A 12,500-nucleotide genomic window follows, 5' to 3' on the forward strand; every position below is an offset into this window, starting at 1 on the left:
GACTGGATCTAGCATGAAATGGAGGCTAACGCGGGCAAATCTTTTCAAATGCAAATTAATTTGCCCCCATTAGCCTCCATTTCATGCTAGATCCAGTCCAGCCGTGAGAATTCGGAAATGGTCTATTTACCTTTTAGTATCACCCAACTAGTGGACTCACCCAACTCGGAAATGGCCTATTCAGGACAACTTATACCGGACCCGCGACACGCAACAATTAGACCATCTCGTTGTTACAACGTATTTTTCTAGCTGCTGTTAACACCAATGTAAAACTAGATCAAATTGTGCTAGGTTACACTTGACGTTGTTGACACGCTGGCATAAAACTGGGTTCTGCTAAATGACTGGTCGATCTTAAATAGATTAGATTGCACACCAGATAAACTTCGTTGTAAAGTGATTCGTTTTGCCGGGTTTCGTTGGCAACACACTTTGACAATGATCTTAGGAAAGTAGCCGGTTCCAATTGAAACAGCTTGTTAACAGACCTCAACCACTGTAGTTAATAGGCGATTTGCATGATAGGGCGTCATTTTACTACCAAGACCAGAATGCTTTGTTATTCAAACTTTTCTTCTCTCCTGGGAACAAAAAAACAATTGTTTAAATCTGCCTGACAATAGACCGTATTCTTTTGTCTTTATGCTAATCATCCTTACTAGCTTCGTTAGCACGAACAAATTCAATGGAATTTTTTCTCCAAAGTAAGACTAGTGAGGATGATTAGCACAAAGAAAAAAGAATAGTTTCTTGGCCACCATTTATGAATACGGTTTATAGAAGCACCTCAAAGCAGTCTGGTCTTCGTTGTAAATGACGCCATTATGCAAAAATCTTTAAAGTTACCTTTATCGACTCGTTTGAGAAATTGTGTCTGACATTACATGCTATAAACGTCAGGAAGTTTCCCCCATCTCTACTCCTCGAGTAAACATAAAAAGTAACGAAAATCCCACCTTCAGAATAACACCGCTCTCGTTAACTGCAAGTTTAGGTTTAAATTGGACACTTCGCGACGCGTATAAAAAGGACATATTGCAATCCTCGACATAGGGAAGATATCGTTGACGTCACATTATTACAAACCTTATGACCACCTTGTTCAAAATCGACTTCTTGATTTCCTTTTTGTGCCAGTATCTTTCAACAAACAGTGTTACGAACGCAATCACCATCCCAGAGATGAGCACCACGTACACACCCATCATGCTTTGCAAACCGATTCGCTGACGAGACAAAGCTGAAAGATTAAAATACAGACGGTATTTGAAGAGGACGGAGAGGTTTCCGATACATAGTACTTTCTTGAACACAAGCCGTTTCCAACACGTATTTAAATGTACAGTTGCCGGGTTTTTACTTTATGTTCGCCATGTTGGATGAAACAAACAATAGATCTCCCATTCGCTTCTCAGTTTCACGTTCGGCATCCAGTATTTGAATATTTCGCTCTTGCCATCTGTGTCTCTGGAGGTCAGTTGCAAAATCACCAAAATGACGTTATTATCTTTTTTTTTCAAAGTTTCTTTTGTTTTACAACAACCTTTAATTCACGTACAGGAGTAAAGCACATCTATGACACTGAACTGAATTTGAAAAAAAAAAACACTTTAAAATATTTAACCCTAATAAAGTAAGAGGACATATTTTTCTCATGTTGACTATTTAGTTATTCATATTTTCTCTTCTATCAACCAAGCATCGTTTAATGTGTAAGGGACGCAACCAACACCCCAGGGTAATCACGTGTCTTTGCCATTCTTGGCTCTCAAATCAATAGGCCTTATTCACGATAGCCGTTATGTTGGTTTTCATATTGTCACAGAAATTAGCCATGTGTCATGCTGGGGGGCAAACATTAAAGAAAAAGCAAATTGCGGAAAATCGGCTCAACGAAATATTGAAATAACATTGCTAAAAGTACATTTTAGTATTTAGAATTAAGTACCTTTCATAAAATTTTTATATCTCTTGATTGCCTTTGACATTTTGACTTTCTTCTTCGTTATCTGCTCATTTTTCACTAAAAAAACGTCGAAGTAACTTGTGTAATGATTGTATTTTACTGCTTAGGTGATAAACATTCAATGAATGTGAAACAAATCATCTGTGGGGCTAAGGTGTTCGTTATAACCTATCGAACTTGTGTTGTTTGCCCCCTAAGAAGTGTGTAGCTAATTTGCATGATATTAGCAAATCCAACATGGCAGCTATCGTGAATAAGGTCTATTTAAGGTGCTCTGATATGTCAGATCTTGCTGAAATGAATAGACCATATTCGTATTCTCGGTATTGGACTGGAACTAGCGTGCAATGTAGGCTAATGCCGGGGAATATATCAGAAAGTATTTGCATTTGAAAAGATTCCCCCGTATTAGCCTCCATTGCAAGCTAGTTCCAGTCCAATACCGAGAATACGAATATGGTCTATTGCTAAAAGGTTGAAGCGGTGCAGACATTTACAGAATGAATCTAGTCGAACTTGTAATCCGAAGGTCAAAGGTCCGATTCCTTGTCGGAGTATGCGGTCGTTTTCCGAATACCCACGAGTCTCGAACTGGAAAAAGACAGAAATGGGCAGCCTCGAAGAAGAGGAATCAATAACATGCTTAAAGTTGCCTCGGAATTCCGTGGAGATGGACGAAGAAAATGAATACTTCCGATGTTTGGAATCATCAAATAGCCAAGATACGAAATCAGAAACGGAAATAACGATCGAGGAAGATGAAAGTGCGATACGAGCGGCTGACGAGGGTGAAGAAAAACCGAATTTAAATCGTCGAAAAGAATCCCTTCATAAAGGTCTCGTAGATGATGACAGATTCTTAAAAAAGCTGAAGATTAGAAGTAATGCAAAGGATGAGGAGAACTAAGATTGACTTCTTCCGTTAGTTATCGTTCTCAGCTGGACGACGTGAGCAAAGTCACCTAGTATACTTCCATACAATGTTTTAGTTGTATTTATGCCTAGATAACGAGCGTAAAAAAAGCGTTTTTCTATGTTCTTTACGCTAAGTGAAAGACAACTGGCTTATTTCTCATTAGTGAGAGCCTCGAAGACGCGATAAGAAAACTACAAAGGGTTCAGGCTGCCGATTGATCGTATTGCTCATTTATGACGTACACAAGAAAGGAGCCTACCAAAAAGAGGCTGCGCGCGCACGTTACTATGACTTCCCTTATCAAGCCCAAGTGGCTGTGTCTAACGAATAATCTCTGTGAAACAATAAATTATTTGAAAATGTCCTATGGTGTGCAAAGAGGACATAATATCATGTGTCTGGTGTTTCGTAAATTCGTTTTGCGCCCAAGTTTAAGGAACGTTTAAACCGAAGGAAATTGTTCAAAACAAATTTGTTCGAAATTTGTTTTTAAAACAGTGTTTATATCAAGAAAAGTTAATTTAAAAATCGTTTATTTCCACTTTCAATATTTCGCGGGCGCAACCATCTTGAATATTGTGACTTGTTACGGTTGGCCTACTGTTTTAACACACATGTTTTGTCTAAAAACAATAGGGAAACCGTAACAGGTCACAATTATTCAAGATAGCGACGTCCGCAAAATTTGAAAACAAAAACAGGCGATTCTAAAACTTATTTATTTCGGATACAAACACTTTCTTTGAAAATACACCAGACTGACTTGACTGTAACGGTTATTTCCTGTGATTTAAAGTTATTCTTTTGTTGAAGTGGATGTTCTCTTTAAGTTCAATTTAAGACCTACCAGCTTCCGTTTACGGATTCGTAAATGATTGCATCCCAGGAGTCATATCATAACTAAATGAGGTACGATCGCTCGGATGGATGTAGTCCAGTTCCTCTCCTCCCTCTTCTGTTCAGAATGTCATCCCACACAGTCCTTCTTAGGTCCGCTTCATAGGCTTTCTGTTCATTTGACAAATTTGAGCCCGGTTTCCGAAATGAAAATTGGTGACCCGATCATTCAGGCGTGAAAGCTAACAAATAAAATTTCTCGATTTTCTTTGTCCAACCTTCTCTTAACCTTACGTTAATATCATTTAAAACTATTCCGAGCGTCATTATCGAAGAATCAAGAATTTTCCTTCGTTTGTTTCCTTCATTTGTCGAATTATATACTTTTTCCGTGTTTTCATAGCCTCATCTAAACACTCGGGAAAGTTGGGAGAATTCTCGACAGTTATGCAAGTTATGGTTTTCATAACTGTCTCGAATTCTCCCAACTCCCCCTCGTGTTTAGAGACAGTCATGACAACCCAAGACGCAGTCGAGGGTTTGCATAACTGTCGAGAATTCCCCCAACTTCTCGGAGTGTTTAGATGAGGCTGTGGAAACACGGAAAACGTCTTCTATTGCTTAAATAGCACCCGTGTTGATCATCTGAAGGTCGTAAGTTGCGCTCCTGCAAACAATCAGTCGGATTCTCCCCTGCGTATCTCCGAATCGTATGATTCCTTAAGCACTTTATTCGCAGGAGTGAACAGCTAACATTTCCTTCATCACATGTAACATTGTGTATCTATTTTATTCTTACTTGCAACTTCTTCCTCTGGACAGTTGTTCGCTGTATCCCACCATTTGCGCTTGAGCCCATCAAGGAAGTAATTTTCATGAAGTCGCAAAGTAGCAAGTGTAAAATCAGTTACGTAAGGTGAATTGGCTTGGAACGCGAACGAGAGACCTTTTGAGGTAGTTAACCCCGTCACTGAAAAAGAACAGATTGATTAATGATTTTGAAATGACTCCCTCTTTGTTGAAATGTGAAACTGAACACCACTAGTATCAAGAGTTACATTTTTCCGCGCTATGTGTCGGCTACGTGTACTTACGTCGAGTTTTGATTGGTTTACTGGACTGTCTCCGTCCTTTTTGATTGGCCAAAGTAATTACTTTGGTTTTGGTTTTACGACACTCGATGAAACTCGCTCTAAAGGGGCTACATCTGATATTGAAAGAAATGTATATTTGAAGTGCGGGTTATGGACGAAAGATGGAAATGACCCTCTGGCGAAATGGAGTTATTGTAAGTTATGTAAAAGAAAGTATTGTAAGTTATTGAGAGTAAATGAGTGTAACTGATTCTAGTGAGTCTAAGTATAATGTAGTAAGTATTGTGAATAGGTGCACGTGCTTTTTTAAGTTAATGTATGTAATGTATGTAAGCGGCAGTGTAGTCCAGTGGTTAGGGCGTTGGGTTTGCACGCGGTTGCCCCGGATCTGCGATGCTGGTGCAATGCTCTACGAGCTGAGCTTTGAAGGCACTCTTCAACTATACATTTTTCTTCCTCATTCCTCTGTCCTTTCACGGGAACACGAACACATGAGCCAAAAAAATGGACCTGGTCCCAACTGAGCTGCTTCATAGCTCAGTCAGTTGGTAGCCGGAGCAATGCACCGGCAACAGGAAGGTTTTGGGTTCGAACCCCGTTGAAGCTGACTGAATTTTGCAGGTGTCTATAAGGGACAATTGCTTAACTTGTCCAGATAAATTTGATGGTGCTGTCCTCACCTTATAATCTAAAAGAAAATAGCGTTCGACATACGTGGTGCAAGGTTTAACAGAAGAAAATGACCAAGAGCACAAATACACTCAACTCTCATACGTTCTCACCCTTTGAAGCGCTCGTGAAAGTTACTGTGGCCCTCGAGGTGCAGACAAAGACACATCTCTGCTAGTAAGATGAACGTACTTAGATGTGTCTTGTTGCAGGTAAAATCCGTTCTCAGGTTGAATCCGTTTTAACCTAGGTTAAATTCGTGATCCGCATTTTCCCTACAATTGTAGGATGAATTATGCACTCAACCTATAGATTTAACCCCCTCTAAAAAGTTTACTTATACCTTCGCTCCTCAAGCTCTGTATTACGCATCTCAACACATTTTCTTTGGTATCATCTTATCGGTTTCTCTATTCAAACAACATAGTAAGGGGACAAATAACTGTAATATCCACTTACCGGTATTCGAACTCGCACCCTCCAAATCTGTAGTACCGTGTCTTCACCATTACACCACAACGAACATACTCAACTCAACCATGTCTTTTCAACATTTACTTTTCTATGATTAATCAATTAATATCTGTGTATAATAACCAAAACTAATCCTAACCTGATCCTAATTTTTCTCTAGCCTTAATTTAGGCTCCAAAAAAGTTTCTTCAATCGATGTGAGTGCATATGATATTCAACCTCGGTAAAAAGAGGATCACCTATTTAACCTAGATTAAAACGGATTCAACCTGAGAACGGATTTTACCGGCAACGTGTCTTACCTAATTTGAGATCACATGGTGGTTGGTTAGCAATATGCTGGAGCATCGGTCCGTCGGAAATGAACACAAATTTATCCTTCTCCCTCACCCATCGGACACCTTCCTCGACACTTTTCAGTAAGGTACCGTCTCGCTCCATTCTCGACCAGATCTTTTGGTGCAAGTCGTATGTGCTCAACTGGAAAGAGGCACGGGTACTGGACGAATCGAGGACTCCAACCTGGTAGGAAGTCTTGACGATGTCCTCGAGATTACCAATAGGATGCTCAGCGTTCTTTACGGTGAAGAAAGCTGCTAGATTCGCAGTGTATGTAGAAACCCAGATGAGAATGCAAAACCAATAACAACCTGCAAGAATACGGCCTAGAAAAAAGAAGAAAAGTAAGACGAGAGTACGGTTCCTGTTTGCAAAAAAAGGCAATCAACGAGCATAATTTTTTGTTTGCAAAAAATCAATAACCTTTTACTGACCGAGCGCGTGGGGAATATTGGCTGGAGTTCATGGCCGTACGGACCGACGACAAAAACGACCGAGGGCCAATATTCCCCTGTACGTATACGGTCCCAAGCAAGTGAGGTTAGTAAGTTGTTTACTATATGGCATCGTTTCTTCTCCGCTTGGTGGATGTTCATAATCTTCGTCGTCCATCAGAGAACTTTGAACGGTAACCTTTAATATGTAAAACTAAACTTCACCTGCTGTAATTGTATTGTTGTGATGAAAAAATTAAATTCCCCTTTTTAAAAAGTTTTGTGTTTCGCTCAACTTGAATTTTCCGGGAAAGAGAGAAAAAATACGGAAACGGACTGTTTCCATGGTAATGGTCCGTACTGTAAAATCCCGACCAAAAACAGTCCAATCAAAGTGCTCGATTTAGCCTGAGAATTGCTTGCCATATAATAACAAAACTTATTCTCCAATTTAAGATTATTCTTGTCTTTCGTCACAACTAAGGAGCAAGTTCTACGACAAAAATTAAATGAAGACAAAGGGATCATTTTCAAAGTTTAAGACAAGAAGCAGCTTGGACTTTTTTGTTTACTTTAAATAAGATTTAATAATGATAAAAATAAATAAAAATTTCCGTTTGCCGTCCCTTCAAAATGGGAAAATTTGAAGGTTATAGGAAGGTCAAAAACACCTTAAAAACTTGAGAAAAATGTCAAGTTTCTAATCATTCGTACGAGCGAACGAACGGGTTTTCTATAATCAAAAAACCACTTCCTTTTTTCCATCAGATTTTGAAAGTGTGCATGATCGTTAAACACTTGACTGGCAAAATTTTGGGCTTTGATTTTTACCCATAGCCTGTTTACTTTGAGTGTAAGTGTTGAATATCACGGTCAGCCATTAGTCACGTTCAAAACTGACCTCAGAGGATGGGGTCTAGGGAAAAGTGACGTCATTCACTCCCTATTATATATGCAAAACACGAGTTTAAAAGTCTGGAAGCCTGAAACTCCCGTGCTGCATATCAATTCAGCCGTGTACACACACATCGCCTTCTCAAACTATTGAAACTGACGTCATTTCCTCCTCGACCCAGCGCTCTCAAGATTTTAAAGTTAGTAATGGGAGGCGCGGTCCGGGTTCGGGTCCTGGCCAGGGACATTGTGTTGCGTTCTTGGGCAAGACACTTTACTCTCACGGTGCCTCTCTCCACCCAGGTCTATAAATGGGTACCGGCGAATTTAATGCCGGGGGTAACCCTGCGATGGACTGGCATCCCATCCAGGGGGGAGTACAGTACAGTAATAGTACAGTACTACAGTAATCCGAGATAAGCGCCGGCCTGATGGGCCTTCTAGGCTCTTAGCAGAGTTTACCTTAATGGCGAACCATTCAATAGGAAAATTCCAGTTAAAATTAACAGGTATCTTTTTTAAATCAAGGCTTAGAAAGTAGGTCACTTACTGTTTTGGTAACGTAGTTTTGAAATCCAAAGAAATATAAAAATTGATTTTTTGGTTACAGTAGCACTTTAAAGGTCTTTGAAATGACAATGAATTCATCCTTGTGAATTGTGGCCGGACTGTATGAAGCAATGTTCATTGATTGACGATAATGATCAACACAATAGGGAGCTTACGAAACGACGACGAGGACGGCTACGAGGACTTCATTTAAAAATACAAGTTCGCGTTATTCATATCACTACGAAACTATTTCATGGCGTTTCGCGTTAAAAATATGTAGTAACTGTCGAGGAATTAAACTGATATGACTCGGTTGGAAGCGTAGAGAGAGAACTGAAAATTCATCGTCATGTGCTAACGTCCTCCACAGAACCTTGAATTTGGTCATTTCACGTCGAGATGACGGCAAAGAAATGTACCAAAATGTAAAACGCACGTGCAGAGCGTGCAGGGCCATTGTTTTTCCTCAATAAAGCTATTGTTTTGTAGCGTCGTCGTTGCCGTCGGCGTCGTCGTTTCGTAAGCTCCCTATTGGAGTTTGACGACGACGGCGATGATTTAGAATAGAACAATGGCGTCAAACGCATTTCTGGTGAGGGGAGGGGGGGGGGGGGGGAAATAAAGCTGTCGTTTTTTTACTGACATCAGGCTGATGGTTTTCGCTTTATTTCTGGTTAACGTCGCCGGGCGTGCCTAAGGTCCCTGGGGCCCGTTTCTCGAAAGTCCCGAAATTTTACGGGCCATTGTCGGGTGCCACAATTTCTTCTGTATCTCAAGAACGGAGAGGATTTGATTTAAGTCGTCAAACTTCACAGACCCTTTTCTTTTAGTTATAAGCTTGAAAACATGTTAAAAATATCGGCTTTCCAAAACAAGTGGTTGGCAGTTCCACAAATGACTTTTCGGGCCCGAAAAGGTTTTGGTGCCCTTTTTTGTGGTAATGGTAATGGTTTATACACCGCAACCCCACAAACAGTCTCATGGTGGTCTACAATTCTCTCTCTGGGGTGAGATCGACCTCAGCCTGTCAGGGTGCCTCTGGAAGCAGCTATCTGTCCAAAGTTGATCTCACCCACCTTCTCAACCCAAGCATGAATGTGAAAAGAGAACACACCATATTTTATAAAGGTTTTTGTTGAGATTTGAGAAATCAACATGTTCATCTACTTCTACTTCTTCATTCTAAAACACCGATTGACTACAGTCTCACCTGATAAGCTTCTTGGGGTGTTATCACCTCCTTGTTGTAGCATACAAGCAACTGAGAACCACAGACTATTGAAATAATTGAACTCTTCCGAAGTACCTTTGCCGTCGTCATGCTTGTAACCATACGGACTATAATAGTTGATTATAAACACAGAGATCGAGATGATGACAATGGTGGCCAGGGTACAGACCCATACTTCGACTTCAAACGGGTTCATGAACTGCAGATATTCAGTTTCTTTTTTTGATGTCTGTTTCCTGATTAGAACATCCTCAGTAAAATACATAAATGGCATCATGAAGTCCACGGCCTTTTCACGAACTTCTGTGATAGTCAACGGCGCTACCGCTACGTCAGCGTTCTGAGAATCGACAAGAGTCAGTGAATTGAAGGAAAAGAGAAGCTTATGAGACATTAACATTTGCACAGGAGCATTTCAGTTTGCACCAAAATTCTGCACGGGGGTTTTTAATCGAAACTGAAGTATTCAGGCTTGCAGGTTTGGAGTTTTAATTACGAAGTAACCTGTTCTGCCGTAATTGTGTTTCAATGGCCCGGAAAAGCCCCTGTGGGGAGTGGTCAATCATGTATGTATGTATGTATGTATGTATGTACGTACGTACGTACGTACGTATGTATGTATGAACAGGCTGGTTTATGGACAAATTGGGGGACGTTTTGGACTAACAGGCTCGATTATGCACCGACTGATGATTGGTTTACAGAATGCCTCTGAGATAAGGAAAGGCTAATAGGTTGATTTATTGATTGATTGACTGACAGACTATCTTTACTGTTTTATTGACGGAATTGTTGTTTAACTAACAGAATGACAAACCGAGATTGTTTCTGTTCTGTTCACTGGCAAACTGACTGAAAGTTCAGAACAATGCCTGACTTGCTGACTGGCTAACGTCTCTATCTTGTTTAGTCCTTAATCGACTCGCTAACACAACGACTGACCGACTGTAACGATGTATTTCAAAATTAAGGTACGCCACAAAGGCTTTACAACAAACAACTTTCATCTATCACACAAGTACACAATTTCTTGCTCTCTCGTGCATACAAAAGTTCCCGGGTATATAGCGATATCGCTGGCGTGCTATACTACACCGACTGACTGATTCACCGTGAGAGTGCCCGACAAATGAACAGCCGACTGACTGGCTCTGATTGACCGACGATGACAAACTGAGTGAATAGTCTCTAAGAGCTAACTTAAACTGATTGAATGACTGATTCATTGTCTGATTGAGTGATAAACTTATTGACTGACTGTTCAATTGACTAACGGTTTCACTGACTAAAAGATTACTGAGCGATTCACAAGTCATCAAATTTTACACACCTTTCTATCCAGCTCTCCAATCATCCCGTTCCAAGTCCCATTTTTTGTCAAAGCGCCATATTTTTCATCTGGTACAACGTACATTTCGTACGTAAAATGAAGTGTCCTGGCCAGTTCATTTAACAGGTCCATGCAATAGCCTACATAGTCAACTGTACCATCCTCTTTCTTATTGGCAAAGAAGAACGGTGCATCCTGGTTTCATGAAACAAGAAACAAAAAATTTACCAACTGAGGGATTTTCACTTTATTTACAAAAAAAAAATCATTATTATACAAACAAGACCACAATAGCCCACAGTTAGCATAGCTATTCTAGGCTACCTGTTCCAGGCTCCCAGATAGTCAGGAAAACGAAAAAAACTGCGTATGAAAAAGGAGTGGGGCTCCTCGACCCAAGCCCCCACTCGTTTTTCATACCCAGTTGATTTGGTTTTCTCGACAATCTGGGAGCCTGGAACAGGCTATTCTTGGCGGACCACTTACACTATGACAATATTAACAACAAGCGATCCAAGATCATTGAAGTTCGAGTGACTATTTGAGTCAGAACTTTGCTCAAAAAGTTTGTTTAATTTTCAATTTATTACAATCGTTACAATCTGTAAGAAAAAATGATACAGTGTTTTGGAGTTCAGTACCTTTATCATAAATATTTACTTATAGCTTTTGTAATTCTGATTGTAATACATACATACATACATACATACATACATACATACATAACTTTATTTAGTAAAGCAGGTCAAGAGGAAAAAAAAGCAACTTTACAGCTGATGTGGACCTACTGTAATAAAATTAACAATACATACATATGGTAGTGATTATACTTTAGATAAATAAGATAAATAATCGCTAAAAATAAATAAAGCATAAAATATGTATTAATAATAATAAAAATCGGCATACTTATTATAAACTACTGAGCTGTCTTTTTCAAAAGTGATATTCATAACAGTATGTTTTAACTGCTTCAGTCCATTTTTAAAGCCTGTTTGATTAGAAAAAGATCTTACACTATCAGACAGGGAATTCCAGGCGATTGCAGCCCTGTGTACAAAGGAATTACGACCGAGCTCAGTGTTTGGTCTATTAACTAAAATATTTAAAGATTTCCTAAGATTATAGCTCTTACAGGTCCTAACAACTAATGAATTTATTTCCTCTAAACCTAAATTATAAAAAGCCTTATGAGTAATCATTAAAATACGAAATTTATAAAAATATTCAAGAGGCATCCACCCCGCTCTTGCTAAAATATCTTCATCAGTCATGCCCTTTGGCAACTTATGAATTAGTCTAGCAGCTCTAATATGTATCCATTCTAATTCTTTAAATTTGGAGCCAGAGCCCCAAACCACAACCCCATAGAGGACACTTGAAATTACAGTCTTAAAGTACAGAGTTTCTAGCATAGATTTGGGTAAAAAACTTATACGTCTCAGCATTTTAACTTTACTATTGAATGACATACAAATTGATTTAATATGCTGAGACCAAGACAGTTTATCATCGATGGTAACCCCGAGACAAGCAGTAGAGGATATGTACTGAATAAAATCCTCACCCAACTTCAGAGGTTTCAAAGGACCAATGGAGGAATTAATGCTCAAAATCATTGCCTCAGATTTACCCTCGTGAGTAATCAGTCTATTCATAAGGCACCAGGTATACACCTGGTCAAGAACCTCTTGTAAAACAAGAACGATCTCATCAACAGTGTCACCTATTACATAAATTGTTGTATCGTCCGCATACATA

The 12,500-nt window shown here is 39.5% G+C and overlaps 1 protein-coding gene across 1 annotated transcript in view; it reads right to left on the reverse strand.

Annotated features, from left to right (window-relative positions):
- Positions 1-12,500, reverse strand: part of LOC138033431 (glutamate receptor 2-like) — a 54,791-nt gene that overhangs the window by 4,509 nt on the left and 37,782 nt on the right. The window contains exons 11-15 of the mRNA XM_068881173.1: positions 10,740-10,934; positions 9,389-9,749; positions 6,262-6,624; positions 4,522-4,692; positions 1,090-1,243 (exon numbers count right to left, since the gene is read on the reverse strand). Of these exons, the coding sequence (XP_068737274.1) occupies positions 1,090-1,243; positions 4,522-4,692; positions 6,262-6,624; positions 9,389-9,749; positions 10,740-10,934 (1,244 nt within the window). The remainder of the gene's footprint in view (positions 1-1,089; positions 1,244-4,521; positions 4,693-6,261; positions 6,625-9,388; positions 9,750-10,739; positions 10,935-12,500) is intronic.

The sequence above is a fragment of the Montipora capricornis genome, chromosome 14 (genome assembly GCF_036669925.1).
Source record: "Montipora capricornis isolate CH-2021 chromosome 14, ASM3666992v2, whole genome shotgun sequence".
Lineage (NCBI taxonomy): Eukaryota > Metazoa > Cnidaria > Anthozoa > Scleractinia > Acroporidae > Montipora > Montipora capricornis.